Consider the following 22,480-nt stretch of genomic DNA (forward strand, 5'->3'; position numbering starts at 1 on the left):
AAGTGAATCCGGTGCCCACAAATCGCAGACCCGCTGCGGGCCACAATACAGGCCAACAGCCGTGTGCATGAGGCCTTATGGTGGACATAAACAATTACTCGTTTCCAGATCTCCTATAGTTGTAAAAACTTTATTTGCATTAAAATAAAAATTATCATCTCTCATGATTAGTGGACTGGATTTTCACAATAAAGGTGTACTGTACTTATGTTTCATTGAACTCCCCTACATGGACGCGTGCTTACTTTGAGGTGACCGACACCCTTCAACCACGTCCAGACCGGGCCATTTACCCCCTCCTGACATGTGTCACTTTGCAAATCTGACATGTGTCACTTTGTGTGGTAATAACTTTGGAACGCTTTTACTTATCCAAGCCAGAGATTGTACTTCATGTTAAATGGTAATTTTGAGTCAATATGTTTTTTTTTTGGTTTTTTTTTTTTTAGAAATGTAAAAGTCCAAAAGTTAAGGAAAATTTGAAAAAATTCACTTTTCTAAAATTTTAATCTCTCCGCTTTTAAAACAAAGTGATACCTCAAACTATTACTTAATATTTCCCATATGTCTACTTTATGTTGGCCTCATTTTGTGAATGCCATTTAATTTTTTTTACAAGTTAGAATGCTTAGAATTTTAGAAGAAGGAATTCTTAAAATGTTTAAGACAATTTTCAAAACCTTCTTTTTAAGGACCAATTCAGGTCTGAAGTCACTTTGTGGGGCTCACATAATGGATACCCCCCATAAATTACCCCATTGTAGAAACCAAACCCCTCAAGTTAGTCAAAACTGATTTTACAAACTTTGTTAACCCTTTAGGTGTTCCGCAAGAATTAAAAGGAAAAATGAAGAAATTTCAAAATTTCACTTTTTTGGGCAGATTTTCTATTTTAATCAATTTTTTTCTTTAACGCATCGAGGGTTAACAGCCAAACAAAACGTAATGTTTATTACCTTGATTCTGCGGTTTACATAAACACCCCACATGTGGTCATGAACTGATGTAAGGGCACACGGCAGGGCGCATAAGAAAAGCAGCACCATATGGTTTTTGGAAGGCAGATTTTGCGGAACTGGTTTTTAGATGCGATGTCCCATTTGATGTCCCCCCCCCCCGATGCACGCTTACAGTAGAAACTCCCAAAAATTTACTGCATTTTGGAAACTAGGGGAGAAGGTGCCAGATGTATTGGTACTATTTTGCGGGTACATGATTTTTTTTATTGCTCTATATTACATTTTTGTGAGGCAAGGTAACCAAAAAATGGCTCTGTTTTGGCACTATTTTTTTACAACATTTATCTGACAGGGTAAATCATGTGCCATTTTATAGAGCAGGTTGTTACAGATGCAATTATATCAAATACGTCTACTTTCTTTGTTTCAGTTTTACATACCGTAATAAAATTGTGAGTCATTTTATTTTTCTTTCTGCCAATCAAGACGATTGGCAGAAAAATATAAAAAATAAAATAAAAAGCAGGAGCTCGTTTTCTGCAGGAAGAGTTTTTTTTTTTTTTTTATTGATACAATTTTTGGGTACATATGATTTTTTGATCATTCACTATTACACTATGGGGCAAGGTAACAAAAAAAAAAAATTGGTAGTTTTAGCACAGTTTTTATTTATTTTTCACACTGTTCACCTATATATTTATAGGGCATATCCTTACGGACGTGGCAATACCTAATCTGCATACTTTTTAGTTACTAAAAATAAATAAAAAATAAAAAAAAAAAAATTTATATATTGTTTTAGTGTCTCCATAATCTGAGAGCCATAGCTTTTTTTATTTTTTGACCAATTGTCTTAGTTAGAGTCTCATTTTTTGCGGCCTGAGGCGATGGTTTGATTGGTACTATTTTGGGAGGGGAATACGCCTTTTTGATCGCTTGGTGTTACACTTTATGTGATGTTAGGTGACAAAAAAAAAATTGCTTTTTTGGCACTTTATTTTTACGGTGTTAGGTCATGTGATATTTTTATAGAGCTGGTTGTTGAAGACACGGCTATACCTAATAAGTATACTTTTTATTTATTTCACTTTAACAATAGCATTTTTGTAACAAAAAATGATTATTTTTTTATGTCTGCATGTTCTGAGAGCTATAGTTTTTATTTTTTGAGCGTTTCATATGTATAGGCTCATTTTTTACAGGATGAGGTGACAGTTTTATCGTTACCATTTTTGTGGGACATATGCCTTTTTGATCACTTGGTGTTGCACTTTTTGTGATTAAGTTTTATTTTAATTTTTTTAATGGTGTTTACCGGATGGGGTGGATCATGGGATATATTTATAGAGCCGGCCGTCAGTGACGCGGCAATACCAAATATGTCTAGTTATTTTATTTTTTCTATTTAACTTTAATTTTTGTATTACTTAAATGGGGGGGGGATTTTAGTTTTTTACATGTGAAACCTTTTTTATATTCATAAAACTTTTTTTTATTTTACACTTTGCGTCCCCCATAAGTTCATACAAGACCTCTGGGGGACAATTAACTTTTTTTTTTCGTCTTCTTCACTATTGCTTTCTCCTGTAATTAGGGCTGACATAGTAGCCCCAGTTACAAGGGAAATACATCACCCAGAGAGGCTGTATAGCAGAATACAGTGCTGATCGAGGTCTGTGGATGACCCGACAGCTCCTGCACTCTCCCGGCCGTCACATGACCACTGGTTCCAGATATACAATGTATACAGCGATCTAGAAGGCAAGGACACCTGGGAACTGTCCCTGCCTTCCCTCTGGGTTGCCCTGCTGTCAGTGACAGCGGGCCCCCCGCTCGGCAGCTGCACGATTAGCGTGCAGCTGCCACCTCTGAATGACGTTTTAGAACGTCCATTTAGAGATAAAACAACCGCCCATAGGACGTTTATATCCTATGGGCGGTCCGGAAGTGGTCAAGTTAAAAAAAGCATCATCCCTACCAAACTTTGTTAATCTGGATATTGTTTCTAGGGCATTTTTTTTATTTTTTTTAACAATCCACATTTTTTTAATCCACTATCTTATGAGGAAAGTAGCTTATAACTGGTTGTGGGAAATGAAAACTACATTATATCCTTGACTAGGCTGGTAGAAGTTTGTGAATAGAGCTTGGACATGGTTTTTCTGTTAGACACGTCGAGTTTGCTCTTTAAAAATAAGAAGTGTTTACAGAAGCCAATCCCACACTTTCTAGAGACAGTCAATGGTGCAGGGCACGTCTTAGTATCTGTGGAAAGGCTGATGTTTATGTATAAATGACCTTGGTTGCTTTTAGTTAAGGTACAGAAACTGCCCAGATCACTGTGCAAAGACAAGCATATTGATCTTTCCCCATCTCACAAAATGACACAAAAACTCATAGTAGTAAGTTTAGCTTAACTTCAAGGCTGTATTACACCTGATGATTTTTCGGCAGATAATTGCTAAATCATTTGCCGGCAGCAGATTGTGCTGTCTAATTATGATCTGCTGTTGGCAAACCACTAGACAGCATGGGGACGAGCGATGGCATAGCGATCACTCCTATACTGTGGAAGAGATCGCTGCATATAATAGCAGAGGTCTCCTCTGCTAGCTAGCAGGTGAATGCTGGGAGGGAATGCTTCCCTTCCAACAATTGCTTGCTCAATGACCTTTGTAATACAGGCTTTAAAGGAAAAGTTTCACCAAAAACGTTGTTAGCCATTATTAATTATTAAAGCGCCATTCATTCCAAAGCGCTGTACATATGAAAAGGGGTGCACATACATAATACAGACAATTAGACTAAGCATGAACAAGACTAGTTACAAACTGGAACAGAAGGAGAGAGGGCCCTGCCCGTGGGGGCTTACAATCAACATGGTATGGGAGAAGGACACAGTAGGTTCGGGTGAAGTTGGTCACAGCAGTATAGAGGCAGCAGGGTCACTGGTTGTACATGACCGTATTTTCTTTCCGTGTCCAATCCGTTTTTTTGCAGATGGGTCCGCAAAAAACGCAAACAGCACACCGTTTCCTAGTTTGCGGACAAGGATAGTCATTATTGTGAGTGCAATGAAATCCGCTATAGGAGAGTGCAGCAGGGGAGGAGGTGTCAGCCATGTTTCTGTGAGACCCAGAAAGGAACATTGTTTGAGAGATGGAGAGGTCATGAATGTAGGACAGTTGGTTACAGACAGAGTGTGCATTACATAATGCTCCTGCAAGAGGAACCAAAAAAAGAGAGACAGGGGTCAGAGGAATGGTTATTAGGTATAAAGGTTGTGGAAATTTGTAGAAGATTTGTAGTAGGAGGTAGAGGTGATAGTGGGGATTTGCTGAGGGGGGCCTGGACTTGGAGAGATATCACCAGGAATGAGGAGAAGCAGACAAAGTGTTAGTAGGTGAGAATAAGAGGGCATGAGGTATCTGTGTGTGTTTGGGAAGAAAGTGTTTTCTGTTGCCAAACAGGTTTGTGCAAGCAGACAGATAAAGGTACGATGGAGGGAGAGATAAATAGTTCCTTGCTGGGTGACTGGATGTGGGGGTATTTCAGGAGGTTTTGGAAAAGTGAGAAGAGCAAGATGAAAGATTGAAACATTGTTTGCATTAACTATTTCTGTTCTTACCTTTGGTCCCCTTTTGGTTACATTCTGGTATAATTCGGTATGTGCACTTAAAGAGTTGCACTTCAAAGATGTTGCATTGAAAAGACCAAGGTCCAAAAGACCTAAGGACTTAGATTTATACCACTCAGTGTTCAAATCAAGTGTGAACAAGATGGGAGGTGGCTATATTTGGCCTAATCAAGGGAGGACCAGATACAGGGGTGAAATAGTCAATGTAAACAAATACTCAAATCCAGCAGGGAAGAGACATAAAAAGTTCAATGCAGACGTACCAGGGGATGAGAAGGAAAGATTAGGTTAAAACAGATAGTGACACAAGAAGCTCAGATACGGAAAGAGAATACGTTTGTGTGCACGAGCCCTTAGACACATTTCTTGCAGACTACATCCATTATAAATCTACAGGTGTATGCGATTTGTTGTGCAATGAACTATGTAAGAACTTGTTCACAAATGTATTTCAAGCTCAGTTTCCTTTCTCTTTTTGATATTCAATGAAATACAAGCATATAAAGTAAAATACACATTCTTTTGCTCACCCTTGACATCACTAAGGCTTTCATCGGGGGCACTGCTACTAATATCAATGAGCGTTCCTTCAGACTTGCAGCGCGGCAGGCCGTTCGCATTAGCGGATCGGATCTTTTGTGCAGCCATCTTGTTGATTCTCCTCAGTCAGGGCAACATATCCTCCTGGATCACTCTTACAATATCCACTCTGGAGATGGGAGGCAGCTAGAGATGACAAAGTTAAGTTTGTTAGGCAATGGAAGACCCAGCAATGCATTGATGGGTGGGAAGTTAGTAGAAATGTCACATGGATACAAGCACAGGTTTCAATAGCAAAATACTTAGTCCAAGTCGGCTTTTTCGTTAGACTAGAAAAAATTTCTACAGGTCAAAAAAATTATTCCTACTCTCTGGTCTTTGCAAAATAAAACCCAACAAATCTGCTGCCGGTAAGGGAACCATCTTTCACAATTTAGATTGCTGTCATAAGAGAAGTATAGAAAAGGAGGTCACCAAGAACAATATTTCCCGTCTAACATATAATAGTATATTAAACACATATAATAATATACATTTTGTCCGACTCCAGAAACACTTAAACCATATGCAGAATGGAGGTGGAGCCGAAAAGCCAACTGCAGACTTACTACCCAAGAACCCTACGTCAGAGGAGAACCTACAGCCTCTCCTTAAAACGACACTTAGGAAAAAAAAAAAAATTGCCGGGCGACGAATAGAACATTTACATACTGATCTTTTTTCATCCTTTCAGCTGCAGTTCAGCTGGTTCCCGGGCTCCTCGTCTGTTAACCAAGATGGCCACACTGCTTCTCTGACTACCTGATGCATACGATGTTCACGTGAGCGGTTCTGGCCAATCCAAGGGCAGTAGAAATGGTCTTGGATTACCAAATGCACAGTATGCATCAGGTAGTCAGAGAAGTGGTGTGGCCATCTTGGATGACAGAAGAGGAGCCCGGGTGGTGGTGGATTTGCAGATCAAAAGGAGGTCACCAGGTAAGTGTTCTGTTTGCTCCCTAGTTAATGTGGATTTTTTTCTTGAACCAGAGGGTTGCTTTAAACTGGCTGATATTTGCCAGTAAATCCATAACCAGTAGCAGACCGTAACTATGTATCTGCACGCGTCCTGCTCTTCAGGCTAACACCTGCTTCATGGTAGTACCAGCGAGCCTGAGCTACTGGACACTAGAATTTAATCTCCCACCACACAACACAAAATATAGTAGCCACAGGTAGATGAATAAATTAGTTATCAAAAAGGACTTAGGGTTGGTTCACATATGCGGCACAAATGCTGGTATTCTGCTCTGGTAAAGGAACAGACTACTGGAGTTTACTATTCAGTCAAAAACCGTTGCATGCAGTATTACTTGTCCGGCCAAAATCCAGCATTTATGCCAGAGAGCGACCAGATCCTCGTTGGATCCCATCATAGTTAAATGGGGACACCATAGTGTCCAGCTCCTGCCAGAACAGGCTACTGGAGTTCATTCCACATATGTGAACGTACCCAAAGTACAGAACATCCCTACAGATATAACCCCTGATAGAAGATTGTTGGGACCGTGCAAAACTATTGACATCAAAATAAGCAGAGCCATTATATACTCACAATTTGGTCATATGTAAATAAAATCCGTTAAAATCTGGTAGGAGTGCAGCTTGCACTACAAGCCAACTAGAGCTAGGCCTCCCAAAAACAGCCGTATAGAGCCCGAAACATACTGCATATGGTCATAGAGGATACAACACATGCAAACACTTGTTCTAGATAAACAGCCTGTGTGAACGTGCTGCCGATCACCAGATGGAAGGGGTCGTCTCACTTCAGCAAATAACTTTCTCTACATGATAAATTCTAATACAATGCATTTACTAATGTATTGCGATTGTCCATATTGCCGCCTTTGCCAGCTTGATTCATTTTTCCCCATTATACTTCCAGGGGTTACGACCACACTGCCGTGCTTGTACTCTATAGGAAAAAGCTCTGGTCTCTCTGGTGGCCGGGAATGTGGGAGTGCGCATAGACATCCATGGGCAGCAGCTCCTCTCCCAGCCACCTCGTATTTGCGCTGGGAGCAAGCTCTGGAAACAAGTGGTGCACGATGTGATGGAAAAATGAATCCAGCCAGCAAAGGAGACAATATGGACAATCACAATACATTAGTAAGGGACTCGTATTAACTTTCTCTACATGTTAAATGTCATTTGCTAGTGAGCAATCACTTATATGTCGGGTGATCATATATTTCATGTGGTACCAAAAATCTAAATTTTTTGTCAGCACATCAAACTGTTTAAACATGTAAACTGAAAGGATAGTGAAGGAACACCATGATGATTTGTCCCTCATTTACTGTGCACCAGGCCCTTTAACTTGTATATTGCCGCAGGTCTTGTTCGTGGCTGTAATACCCTGTGTAAGATGACCCTTCACTGTATCGCTGCACTCCTCAGATTACAAAAATAATAAACTGTGGCATGCCACATCTGACGTCCATATGCCCCAACAGAAAATTCTTCATACTGTCTTGTGATTTACCACATTATTTATATTTGATGCCACTCTAAAGGAGCGATTCACCTCATGGACGTTCTCTACAGACGTGGGTCACATAACCGCTGCAGCCAAATAACTGGCTTCAGTGGTGACGAGTTACCCTTTGCGTTGGTCACGGATGCTGATGTCGGGAGACCCGGAACCTGTAGGCAGCAATGGAGCCAGAACCCAGCATTAGGAGATAAGGCAAGTATGATTACCACCTCAGGTCCAGCCACACTGGGGAGGGGGGGGGGGGGGGGTCCTGTAGAGAGGTCCCTGTCCCCAAGGTGAACCACTCCTTTAAATTAATCTTACTGTATAACAATTAAAGGGAATGTGTCATCAGAAGAGGACCTTTTGTTAAATCCAGTTTTTAGGTTAAACACATTTTTGTTGGTGCTTTGAAAAAATAAATAATTTCTTAGAGATTTTTAAAATGGTCCTAGAATCATGCAGTTTTCACACTGGCAACTGGGACTAAACTATGGCAAGACTTCCTGTTCTTTGAGAGCAGCCACATGGGGCACAGATGCAGAGGTCAGGAGGGAGTACATAGGCTGTGATATCACCTACCGTGGATGGGGGGATCCCGTATTATCTATACAGATGTGATATCAGTCATTGTAATCCAGTCTGATGATAATGTGATGGCTACTGATAAGCAACCAGTACAGAACAGGAAATAACCACATATTAGGTCCAGTGACCATTGCCAAAATAAAATAAATATTTGATGACATTCCTTTAAGGTAGCTCCAATCCACAGTTTTCCTTGGAGACCATAATTTACTTTATTGCTGATCTAGCTCCTCTTTACACTAGAGATAAACCCTCAGTAAGTATCAACGTTAGTGTTAAAGTATTACTTTACTGCTCGCACTAAAAGCTATGCAAACATATGCCAGGTAGTCATTTCAAGGCAATATTCATTTTTTTATGAGATTGAGTGCAAAATGTAGATAACTCTCACACCTGTAAAGCAAATCGAGTGATTGACTAAAACAACGTAGTCCACTCGTAGACAGATCAATTGCAGTGGCGTTACTAAAGGGGATCTAAAGCGTTCTTATCATGGGGGACGAATCTCAAACTTCACATCAACAATTAGCAAGTGCTCTAGAGGCGATAATGACTGGGGTAGAACCTCTGACATGCCTCCCCAAGAAACACTGCTGGAGTGGTATTCAACACCTCTTCCGGTTTGGGCTCTGTGGAACAAGAGCACCATTTTACCCCCGTATGAGCATTTTTATTCATATGGCCACTGCGGTAATCTGCAGCTGACCAACGACTTCAGAAGCGCAAAGCAGGTCAAAGCACAAGTGCAGTTTTTTCCCCACAGGATACTACACACTAGTTTTTCCAAAGACTGAGATATAGTAACATATTGTAGAATATCTAAGTGAAATTGGCACTGACATTTGCAGCAAATCCATAGAAACACACATTTTCGGTTATGAGAATTGCAATAAATCATTCATACATTTTTCATATTGAACAAGTGAAAACATAAGCCATGAAGAGGAATTTCCTTTTACCCTGGGTTCACACCTGAGCGTTTTACAGCGCGTTCAAACGCGCTGTAAAACGCTTAAGACATGAAAACCAATGCTTCCCTATGGGAAGGGTTCACACCTGGGCGTTTTACAGCGCGTACGAACGCGCTGTAAAACGCCCGACGCTCAAACAAGTACTTGAGCTTCTTTGGGGCGTTTTGACGCGCGTTTGTGGCCATAGGACACTGCAGTCAATGACACAAACGCGCGTCAAACGCGCGTTTACTATTACAAAAAACGCGCATAAAAACGCGCGTAAAACGCGCGTTTGAGGAACGCTTAGGTGTGAACCCAGGGTTAGTGGCATGGGGGACACATTTTCAGACCTTGCAGTCAATGTCCAACAGAAGCATTTTTGGGTCAATTTAACTTTAGGTCAATGGAAGTTCAAGGGGTTCTCTGGGAATTAATAAAATAAAATTACTGAAAATACTTTATTACAAATCTGTATTCCTAAATACCTTTCATTAGTTATAATGGCTCATTTCTGTAGGAAGCAATCAGGGAAAAGAAAATGGCCACCATCCCATTAGTACATACAAAACCTGTCCTAATCGCACAGGAGGACAACTTACTTCACAACACTGAGCTAAAGAGCTCCCACCTACTCTACTTGTCAGGGATTATGATCCTGAACACAGCTGATAAGATCTTCAGATACATTTCTGTAGGACTGGAGTTCATGAGGAGACATGAAGTAGACAGAGGAAGGAAAGGACAGGCTGTGAAAATGGAGACTGCATACAAGTGCTACCACTCATTAGCCACATCCTCACCTCCTCTCTGTACTTAATGTCTACTCATGAACTCCATTCCTACAGAGATTAAGCTGAAGATCTTATCTGTATTTGGGATCATAATCTGACAAGCAGAGCAAAGAGGAGGAGGAGGCAGCTCTTTAGCTCAGTCTTGTGAAGTGACTTGTCCTGTGTGATTAGGACAGGTTTTGTGTGTACTAATAAGACGGCAACCATTTTCTTTCCCCCTGAAGACTGCGCCCTAGACAAAAAAGAGCCACTATAACTATGAAAAGGTATTTGAGAATATATTTATAATAAAAGTAATTTTAGGTATTTTCAGGAAATTTTTATTAATTCTCAAAGAACCCCTTTAAGGTGGGCATACACATTAGTCTAAAGTTGAGCAAAATGGACGATTTCAACTAAAACGAACCTTCATCAGTTTAAATTTAACAATGAACGATTATTTTACCCGACCGATGACAGATTATGAGGATAAATGATCGTTTGTTCCAAGAAAGATCTTTAAACCATCAACCGATTTCATTGAACATGTATGGGCACTTTGAACAACTGTAACGGCCAATATTAAAAAGTGTGTGGCCGTATCTGTGACATGAATTGTTCAACTGATGTTCAACCATCAACCAACTTCTATCTAAAGGTGTATGGCCAGCCATATTGCTTGGCAATTGTTGGCTAAAACAATCAATTGTTGTAAAACTTCAACTGACGTTTGTTTTGGTTTAAATCATCCGTTTTGATCAACTTTAGACCAATGTGTATGGCCACCTTAAAACTGCTCCTGGAAGGACCCAAGTGTCTCCTAAATGTCTATGGCAGACATGCTCAACATGCGGCCCTCAATCTGTTGCAAAACTACAACTCACATTCCCTGACAGCCTACAGAAGGGTATCGTGGTAGTTGTAGTTTTACAACAGCTGGAGGGCCGCAGGTTGAGCATCCGTGGTCTATGGTATTCGGGCAACTGTCTGTCCTCAAGCTTTGAATCTTTTCTAATTGACAATGTTTGGCTTAGGCTACTTTCACACTAGAGTTTTGCTGGATTCGGAAGGGTTCAGCAAAATGCTTCAGGTTACTGATAATACAACCATCTGCATCAGCTAGGACCGGATCCGGTTGTATTATCTTTAACATACCCAAGACGGATCCGTCAAACTCTATTGAGCGTCAATGGGGGACAGATACTTTTTCTATTGTTTCAGATAGTGTCAGAGTAAAACTGATTCATCCCCATCGACTTGCATTGTGGGTCACGATGGCTCAGTCTCGCTCCGCATCCCATGAGGGAAGGAAAACCGCAGCATGCTGTGGTTTCCCTCTCTGGTAGAACGCAACGGAATGCATTTTGGTGCACTCCGTTCTGTTTAGTTACGTTTTGTCCCTATTGACAACGAATGGGGATAAAACGGAAGCCGTTTTTTCTCCCGGTATTGAGACCCTATGACTGATTTTAATACCAGAAAATAGAAACACTAGTGTGAAAGTAGCCTTAAAGGGGTTCTCTGGGAGTTAGAAAAACTAAAATACCTAAATATTACTTTATTATAAATATATTTCTTAATACCCTTCATTAGTTATAATGGCTCGTTTTCTCTAAGGAGCAATCATTAGGTGAAATAAAATGGCAGCCATCCTATTAGTACACTGAAAACCCGTCCTAATCACACAGGAGGACATGTTACTTCAGAGCAGTGAGCCAAAGAGCTGCCTCATCTTCTATGAGCCTGAATACAGTTTAATATGATTATCAGTTAAATCTCTGTAGAAATGGAGTTCATGAGGAGGCATGAAGTACAGAGAGGAGGATGGGGGTGATGTGGATAATGGGCAGCGGCACTTGTATGCAGTCTCCATTACCAGTCTGTCCTTCATGTCTCCTCATGGACTCCATTCCCAAAGAGATTCAGGTAAAGTTCTTATACTCTGTATTCAGGATCATAACCCCTGACAAGTAAAGCAGAGAGGATGATGAGCTCTTTACCTCAGTGCTGTAAAGTAACTTGTCCTCCAGGTTGAGTAGGACAGGTTTTGGGTGTACTAACTGGACGGCAGCCATTTTGTTTATCTTACTATATTATTATTGCCATAGCAATCTGCACCTGCTAGGGGTTGTGCGGGCTGAAATTTTCCATATTTTTCTCTTTGTAGTACATATTGGAGGCGTGGCGATCTCCATGCAGTCATGCACACCTGTCCAGTTAATCTGCCCCCTGGAGGCTGGTTTTAAAGTCAGTATAAAACTGAGTCTGCTTATACAGCACCTACCAGTAGCCATTAGGCTCCAGGAGAAGTATAAAGTGGGCTCAGCATGCATGTGAGTACTTGCATCCCTGGATCCGATGAGAGCTGTAATGGCACCGGACGGGGTTAAAAGCAGAGTGTGCTTGGCGTGCATGCTGTACCTGCGCTCCCTGGACTTTATGTGGCGGTCATGGCCCATAAAAAGGTAGGAACTAGTGTTAGGGACCACTCATGAAGGCGACCTTGACGTGGCGAGTGGCTTATTACGCTTTGGCCAAAATGTACACCAATGCCTTATTAAACATCCAGCATAGAGGCAGGGCAGAGTGCTGGTTGCAGTGTGCGATTGCATTTTGTGTTTTTACATTATAAAATAAAGGTCTATGGGAATATTTTTACAATAAAGTAATATTTAAAGCATTTTCATTTTCTAAATTCCTGGCGAACCCCTTTAAAGAGGAGCTGTCCCTTCTCCTGCCAGGTCTGTTTTAGTAACTTCTTGCAACACCCTTGTAATAACAAGTCTGGAGCATCTATTCTATACATAGGGAATGCAAGCAGTTACTAAACACAATGTTTGTTTTATCACCATATTAAGAAAGAAATGTTCTAAATAGGACAACAGAATCTCATTTTATGCAAGACAGGGAAAGGTTGGTTTATGTGCAAGGTATATAAAAGTGACCATTCATCTATAAGAAACTGCCAAATACAGCACCCTTTTTCCAGCAGATCCCATAGAGATAAATGGAGCAGCAGAGAACATGCTTAAAGGGGTTTTCTGAGGCTTTTAGACTGATGACCTATGCTCTGTATAGGTAATCAATATCCGATTGGTGGGGTTTGATCAGCTGTTTGAGAAGGTGCTGGTGCACACAGTAGCATCGCTGCCTTTTTGCAGCTTGTCCATGTGACGTCACGTTCATCGGTCATGTGGGCTAGGCACAGCTCAGCCACATTGAAGTGAATGTGCTGCAATACCAAGCACTGCCACTATACAATGTACGGCACTGTGCTTTTATGAGCAGAGAAAAAGCTGAGGCCTTCTCAAACAGCTGATCGTAAATTATTTTTTTTAGGAGCCTAAAAAAACCCGGATCCATCACCCCCCGACTTTCAATGTCTTTAGTGACAGATCCGTTTTTTTTTTTTCCTGTTTTTATTTCACACAGAACGGATGCATCCTGATGTGCACGATCAAAACAGATCTGTTTATTAATAACGCCAGTGTGAAAGTAGCCTAATACTTCATTTTTGGCTCTGTCCTTACATTCACGAACATAAATAGTTTCTATAGGAAATAGCCACCATCCTAACGAAACACTTACGCCAGACATAATCTCTGCGATCACAGATGGTAATGGTAATTGCGGGAGAAACATTTTCATAAGCATCTCCAATTAATTTTCTCTGTGCTGGAAACTATTATTCTCGGATGGAACGCGTTACCATTGTGCTGTGTGAACTGAACGCATATTTTATTCTACTTCACGTACTTTTTACACTTCTGTACTGACCAACTTTTCTCCGTCATGTAAAAGGATGTTTATAACAGTAAAACTGAAGAAAATTGGGTTTCAAGTTGCCAACATCCTGAGATGTCATGCGCCAAAACACTGACTGTTAATTTCTTTACACCCTGTAAGGCGATAATGAGATTCCTCTGTAAAACAGGGGCAACGCGGTAGAAAAACATTTGTACCATTTTAAATCGAAATTATTGCAACAAAGAAACTACAAATTGTATTTCACGTCATCCATAAAAGAAGCAGAGATATGGGATGAAAACGCACACTGACCGAGCCTACATTTCTATGGACTAGCATATCGAAGACTGCGACAAAATATTATGAATTTCTAACATATTAGCAATTTTGCACTGGGTAAAATAAAAACGTAGTCTTTACAGCTTGACTGCATTCAGTGAGAATGTGTGTACCCTCTAAACCTTGTAGTACCAGCAGTGGCGTGCCCAGCATAGAGGCAGACACTGACTGCTAGGGGGGAGGCTGGCCTTGAACTTCTTCTCCTGTTCTCCAAGACAGACTCGCTGCTTTTTCCAGAAGCCATCACTGGAGGGAGCTCAGTGCAAAGTAATTATTTACAGCTCCCATATCAATGGTAACTGTCAATTCCTAGGTATTCAGCTCCCCCTAGTGGAGGCTAGCCTCAACATATTATTAGGCCTACTGGCCAGTGTGAAAGCTGCACGAGATATATATATATTTTTTTTTTAAATGTAATACTGTGGAAAACCTGAAACAAAAATTTCCCTTTAAATATTAATGGGTGGGGTTAATAATGCGGTCATTAGAACCCAGGGGCAGATAAAATACTGTAGACTTTAGGAGCTGATTATGTCACTCCATTAGCCATTTTAGATAGACTTGGGGCCCTTTTAAATAAGCTGAGTTCACACCTACATTGTGAATTTGTTTCTTCTATTCACAGTATCAGAAAAACTGAACTCAGGCTGTGGCAGGAAAAAAAAAAATTATATATATATCACATAAAGGCTGTCATAGCTTGGCCAGTAGTGTCAGACTCTGATCGAAGGGCCACGAGTTGGAGCCTCTGGTTGGGTGGTTATGAGAAATATGCTGCCAATAAATTATGATTTTTAGTGCCCTTATTAGTCTAAATTCAGATTAAAGTGTCCACTGTGGGAAAGGTGTGCCATTTGGGAGCGCAATTTCCCCTTTAGGCTACTTTCACACGTTTTTTGTGCGGATCTGTCTGGTATCTGCAAAAATATTACAAACGCTTGTATCTGTTAATAACGGATCCGTTTGCATTATTCATTAGGCTCAGCACAGTCACCAAAACGCTGCAAGCTGCGTTTTAGTGACCGTCTAAAAAACGCAACGGAGACCAAACGCAGTCAAATTGATGCATTCTGAACGGATCCTTATCCATTCAGAATGCAAAGGGGCTTAACCGTTTAGTTTTGGGCCACTTGTGAGAGCCATGAAACGGATCGCACAAGCGGAACCAGAAACGCCAGTGTGAAAGCAACCTTATCCTCCTGTGACATGAGAGAGTATAAGTCATTGTAAAGGAGGTCAAGCAGAGAAATACAGCATTATAAATCATCATAATGCCGTTTGCTAGTGTCATAGGAGCAGTGTCCATAACTGAAAGTCACGCTCCAGTGGACACGCTCCTCAGAAATTAACAGTATTTTCCCTTTAAATAGTAATGGATAAGGTTACTTGGCAGGGGTGCGAGCAGTGTATGGAACAGGCTGGGGACTGTAATAAAAATAAAAAAAAAGGGTCCCTTTGCCTGAAAAGCTATAGTTCACACAGCAAAAAAAGTGTGTTATGGGTGTCTGAATATAGCAAGTGTCCCCCAAAAAAAAAAAAAAAAAAAAAAAAAAAAAAAATTAATAAAATTTACTTCTTTTAAAAAGCAGTAAAACAAAATTGAAATATATGTACTGTCAAAATAAGGTTGCCATGAAACACTAAGAATGAAGTAATTGTATTTTTTTTTTTCATCCCACAAATAATTTGGCAGTTTCACAACGAACATTAAATGTTAGGGCCCATGGATATTTAAAGAGGAAAAATAAACATTTCCAAAAAATTGGCCTGGTCCTGAACCCTGGGTTGTACACATTATTGTAGACTTTAGGAGTCAGAGATTACTTCAGGGCCCATTTTTCAGAGTCAGTCATAGCAGCAAACAGAACTGAAACGTTACTGATCAATGGACACCATCAGTGCTCGGCAGACCCCAGTGACATATAATGGGGGTCTGTAGGCGTTCTCCAGTGTATCCATCATTTTGCTAAAGTAAATAGAAAAGCATGTAGTGCTGTTTGACAGAAGCTGCGATGACGGCTCTTTTCAGGGCCTTCAACACACACAGCTCAGGCTATGTCTGCATGCATTTTATAGAAATACACCCCATACATGCCCTTCTACACTATGGTGACAATGGACAATATAGTCTACTTTCACACTCGAGTTTTGGCTTTCCGTTTGCGAGATCCGTTCAAAAACGGATCAGTTTGCATTCCGAATGGAAAAGGATCCGCTCAGAATGAATCAGTTCAGTCTCCATTCCGCTTTGAAGATGACACAAAAACACTGCTTGCAGAGTTATTGGTGTCAGTCTGATGAAACTGAGCCAAATGGCACATTTTCACTGGCACAATAGAAAACAGATCCGTCCTCTATTGACCTTCAATGGTGTTCAAGACTGAACCGTCTTGGCCATGTTAAAGATAATACAAACCGGATGCAGGTGGATGTATTATCTGAACGGATCTGTCCATGAGGTCAAGTAGCTTAAGGGAACCAGCATGAGGGTGCAGGTCAACGTGCAGAAGATCCACACGAACTTCAGTGCATTGCTGCAACAAAATCCACAATTTGCTGCAGATCTCACCCTTCATTGGAAAAGGGCGAAATCCGCACAGGAAAAAATAAATCCATAAAGAGTACATGGGATTGTGTAATCTCATACTTTGGTACTGGTACTGTATATTTTCTCCACACCCGCTTTGCTGGCTTGATTATTTTTCCAGCACATTATACAATGGTCGTTTCCAGGGGTTACGACGTTCCTACAATAAAGCAGTGGTGGTCGTGCTTGTACACTATAGGAAAAGGCGCCAGACTCTCGTGGCTGGTACTGCAGGAGTGTGCCACCAGAGAGTCTGGCGCCTTTTCCTATAGTGTACAAGCACGACCACCACTGCTTTATTGTAGGAACGTCGTAACCCCTGGAAATGATCAGTTTATAATGTGGTGGAAACATTAATTCAGCCAGCAAAGGAGGCAATATGGACAATTACAATACATTAGTAAGTGCCTCACATTAACTTCCTCTACATGATAAATGCAGTCTCTGAAGTGAGATGCAACCCTTATAAATCAGACCTAAAACACTAAATATGGACATCTGGAGCTACCAAACAAGTCATGAAATGGAGAAGAACAAAGCTGGCTCCATGGCACATCACCAATACTGCATGGTGCACAGTAACACATCATTGTTATTGCAAGAGAAATCATAGGAGGGGGGGCATTGGGAGGAAACAGAAACAGCAGGGATCTAAAAGGCTCATTCAGGAATTCACAACAGTTTCTGGAAAAGCACAGGACAAGAAAACACAAAAAAAGCAAACAAAAACACCCATCACAAAAGTGCAACAGTGAAACTGCAGGCAAAACAAACACGAGTCTGGTGTGTGCACAAGTGAAACTGCGAACAATGGCTGGAGCAGCAGGATGGATACCACGCACCCCCGGAGACATTTGATCAACACAGCCTCCCTGAACTGAAGCATCTGACGCAGGCATTGCTTTACCCTGGGTTCAGACCCGAGCGTTCTGAAAGGAGCGCTCTGTATGCGCGATTGTACGGGCATTTACAAATCGCGCATACAGAGACAAGCAAACACACATTGTCGCGCGTTCCTGAATTTCTATGTACGGGAACGTGCGACAAAACGCCCCAAAAAAGCTCAAGAACTTGTTTGAGCGTCGGGCGTTTTACAGCGCGATCGTACGCACTGTAAAACGCCCAGGTGAGAACCATTCCCATAGGGAAGCATTGGTTTCTCCTTGTTGAGCGTTTTACAGCGCGTAGGAACGCGCTGTAAAACGCTCAGGTGTGAACTTAGGGTTAGGGTGGATTTAGACAAACGAATAATTGTCCAGATTATCGCGAACGCTCGTTCCCGATAAACTGGCCATCAAAATGTGCCGCTGAACAAGAAAAAACGCTCATTTATTGGGTAATCCTGTCGTTCGTGCAGGCACCATCGATGATAATTTTTTGGGCAGTAGATTGTGCGATCTAAACAGCGATCTGCTGCCCAGAAACAATGGGGACGATACATGGCATTAGCGATCCCTCATCCTCATATGGTGATGGAGATCGCTGCATGTAAATGCGCAGTCTCCTTCACTGAGCGAGCAGTTGATTGTCAGAAAGGAGTGCTTCCTTCCCAACAATTGGCCGCTCCATCGGCCTGTCTACACCCGCCTTTAATAAGGGCTTTACACCGGTCCTTGATATACCCTGCAGTGCTGAAATATGTGCCTAATTTATGACGAGGTACAAGCCTAATCATAAACTATAAGTGCACCTCCGGAGGTCTGTGCGCCTGAACTGAAAATTACACCAGCCCCTGACTGAAGTAGTTTTCACTCCTCTTATGGCTTCATGCACACAACCGAGGATCCATGGACATGACAAATGAAAAAAAAAAAAATCTAAGTCAAGTTTGCCATTGAAATGATAGGAAAAAACGGACACGGATGACAATCTTGTGTGCATCCGTGATTTTTCACGGACCCATTGACTTGAATGGTTCCGTGAACCGTTGGCCGTGAAATAAATAGGACAGGTCCTGTTTTTTTCACGGCCAGGAAACACGGATGCGTCTGCCAAACTGTGCATTTTCCGATTTTTCCACGGACCCATTGAAAGTCAATGAGTCAGCGAAAAAAAAAAAAAAAAGAAAACGGCACAACGCCCACAACGGTCGTGTGCACGAGGCCTATGCCTGTTTCCAGGGGTAAACGTCAGTAAATCTGCTGGGGCCATCACCCGGTACCCGTCTCTCCCAAGTGGCGAGGATGGCACAAAGACCCACTGACAAAATACTGCTGCACGGTGTCACATGAATGGGTCTTGCGACTTTTCTCTTTTACATGCTGGAAAAAAAATATAGAGTACATAAGATTTGGAAAAACCCATCAAAGCTGGGTTCCAGCTTTGATGGGTTTTTCCCAAATCTTATGTACTCAATATTTTTTTTTTCGTGTGGAATCTGCAACAAAATCCACAAATAGCACAAGCAAATTTTGGTGCAGATTTGGTGTTGAAACGCAGTGAAAAAAATATCAGTTTGGAAAATCTGCATAAACTACACTGCTGTGTGCATATACCCTTAAAGGGGTTATCCTGGAAAAGATAATGATGACTTACCCTCAGGATACAGTGATGTCACTGGCCAAGTGATGAGTGTACCCTGATGTCAATGGCCAAGAAAGAGGCTGGGGCGCTCAAGGCCTCAGCTGACTGGCGGGGGTCCCGGGTGATCAGATCCAGTACTGATGACCTATCCTGAGGATAAGTCATAAAATATCTTTGCTGGATATACGCACTGGGGCACATTTATTAAGGGACTTGTGACTATTTTTTTACTAAAATACTTACAAGTTCCCTTTTTAACCGGCCGTGCAACAATATTTAGTCGCATGTCCAGTTTAACGCCATGTTTGCCAGCTTAGCAGGACTCCACCCCCGGCAAATTTACTAACTTTTACGTGTGGGAATAGGCGCAAACGTTAGCAGCAAAAAAAAAAAAAAAAAAACACAACCCACTACGCCAGCAACAGATTCACCTAATTTATGATGAGGGGCACACAAGAATTCGGGGGCAGCGCAAAGGGGAAACTAAGACCAGTAAATGTGCCCACAGTGTATTATGGGTGGATTTTTGTGTGGACTACACCAACAGCTCAGTAGATGAGATTTTCAAAACCTCATACATGGTGCGGAATTTTTCTGTACAGAAATCGACCTGCAGTTCAGATTTTGAAATTCCCATCGCTTGTGCAGAGTTTCAGAGCAAATTATATCGTTTGCAATGAAAGCTGTGAGATCTGAGGTCAAATCAGGGTTAAAAACCACAAGCAACCAGTGCGTATTTTGGTGCAGGAAAATATGCATAAACTGCACTGCTGCATCCATGTACCTTTATTTCTCAGGTTTTTTTTCCCCATTCGCATGAAAACTGATGCATTCTTTTCCGTGCAGCTGTTAACAGAATTAGGCCGAATGCACACGGCCGTTTTTCACGTCCGTGAGCGGTCCGTGGAACCACGGGCTGGATTCCTGCTGAGAGCAGGAGTGCATGGTGTCATTGATTGCTATGACGCCGTGCGCTCCCTGCTGCCGCCGCAATACAGTATTACAGTGGTATAGATCATACCAGTGTATCACTGCACTGCGGCGGCAGCAGGGAGCGCACGGCGTCATAGCAACCAATGACGCCATGCACTCCTGCTCTCAGCAGGAATCCAGCCCGTGGTTCCACGGACCGCTCACGGCCGTGTGCATTTGGCCTTACAGAAAACACTGAAGCAAAACTGAGGGAAACCATCATGCCCTAACACGAACGTGTGCTGCCCGTTGCTGTATTGCGGACCGCATTTGCATTACACAGGCACTGTTCCGTGTGCATTCCGCATCACTTCAATGGGTCCGCAAATCCAGGGATGCGGAACGGAACACTATGGAGTGCTTTCTTGGGTTCCGTTCCTCCGCACCGCAAAAAGATAGAACATGTTCTATCTTTTTGCGGAACGGAGGGATCGAGGACCCATTCAAGTGAATGGGTCCACAATCCCCATGCGGCAGGGCCACGGTCAGTGCCCGTGCATTGCAGACCGCAATTTGCAGCCCTTACCCTTATTTTTTGCAGATCCCTACCAAGAACATTGCTTTACTCCTAGCCTAAAATTGGCATATTTGAAAATACCACTAGATCCCTTCTGAGAGAAGCTTCATAAACTATGACAGAATCCCAAATTAGGCAAAACTGGTGAAGAGCTCCTAGAGTCATCCTTCATGATTACTGACATTGATGAACATCTAGAGAGCCTTTATCCCCTTACGTATCACTCCCCTGGCTAGACTCCTTGCTTGCCTTGTGTTCCTCCCCCCCAGTAACCATCAGGATTAGCTCCCTTCCGGTTTACATATACACAATGGCTCAAAGCTATAAATACTCAATAGTCTGGTCAGACCGGGTGGGTGCGCGGTATCTAAATTCTCCTCCTCTCCAGGGGGGTCTCTAGGGAAACTCAGCCTTCTAATTGTGGGAAACAGCTGGCGGGACATCAGGTTTCACCTTAAAGATAGCTGCAGGCCGGTCTATTGTACAAAGGCACCGGGTAACCTAGCCAGGATTAAATATTAAGCCCATCTAGCCCCTCACAAGTATCACTGAAAGGATTACTGAGACATGACACATACCCAACCAATTCAGTATCATATTGGGTCACTGAAAACATAAATTAGTGAAATCTTTAAAGGGGTTATCCAACCCTTAAAATGCCTCCCCAAAACACCCTGAACCTGACCTGTGGTCATACCCTTAAAGGGTATATCCAACCCCTAAAACACAACCCCTCACAGAGGTTGCACTTACCTGGGTCCCAGGCACCCGCGACACTTCTGACGGCCGCCGCTGCATCTCCCCTTCACACGGATGAAAACATCTGGTGTCGGGGGTGCAGCCAATAGCAGGCCACAACATGGACTAGCCTCCCTAGCATCACCTGTTCAGGTTGGCCACAGGTTCAGATTGTGTGTTTTTTTTTTTTAAGGAGTTCTCTGGCATTTACATACTGAGACCTATCCTTGGGAAAGGTCATCAATATGAGATCAGCAGAGGTCCAACTGCTAGGACCCCCGCAGATCAGCTGTACCAAGAGGCAACATCGCTTAGGCCACGTTCATCAGTCACATGGCCTAGGCGCAGCTCAGCCCCATTCAAAAAGTGGGGCTGAGCTGCAATTTCAAGCACAGCCTATATACAAAGTACAGGGCCAAGCTTGGTTAGCAGAGAGAAGGCCACAGCGCTCACCGGGGCACTGAGGTCTCCTCAAACAACTGACAGACCCCTGCCAATCTCATATTGATGGCCTATCCCGATATGATATGTAAATCCCGGAGAACCCTTTTAAAGCAGATTTGGAAGCCAAAATCAGGAGTGTATCATAAAAGAAGAGAATGTAAAAAAGGGCAGATAAGACTTCTTTCTGATTTAACTCCTGGTTTTGGATTCCATAACTGCATCAAGAAACCTGACTGTGTGACCATGTCACAAGGATGGACACACACACACACACACACACACACAGTCTTCTGGACCTGCCAATTTGGGTGGGATCCTCATACCATCATATGTATATGGGGGTCCTCCTGACTCTCCCTCCCCCCACTAGCATGGAGCACCGCCTCCTCATCAAACTGATCGGTGGAGGTATGCTGTGACTTTCCCCACAGTAGAACTGGATGTACCATCCTGACGTGGTGAAGAAATCTTCATAAAAATAATCCACGGTCATGTGGACAACAGCGCACACAAAAATTGCCATGTGTACAAACCCTTAGGTATGGCAACGTATCTGGTCGAAAGCCGTACCAGCAAAATTGCTTTGATTTTGGTGCAGAAATGCCGCAGTCTTGCCGCCGATTTCACCCTTTTCATTGCAAAGGCGGA

General features: G+C 42.3%; 1 protein-coding gene across 1 annotated transcript in view; it reads right to left on the bottom strand.

Moving 5' to 3' along the window:
* SH3BP4 (SH3 domain binding protein 4) overlaps positions 1-22,480 on the bottom strand; it is a 54,007-nt gene that overhangs the window by 16,607 nt on the left and 14,920 nt on the right. The window contains exon 2 of the mRNA XM_044303186.1: positions 5,127-5,322. Within this exon, the coding sequence (XP_044159121.1) occupies positions 5,127-5,244 (118 nt within the window). The 5' untranslated portion in view covers positions 5,245-5,322. The remainder of the gene's footprint in view (positions 1-5,126; positions 5,323-22,480) is intronic.

This window comes from Bufo gargarizans, chromosome 8 (assembly GCF_014858855.1).
Source record: "Bufo gargarizans isolate SCDJY-AF-19 chromosome 8, ASM1485885v1, whole genome shotgun sequence".
In the NCBI taxonomy this organism is placed as follows: Eukaryota; Metazoa; Chordata; class Amphibia; order Anura; family Bufonidae; genus Bufo; species Bufo gargarizans.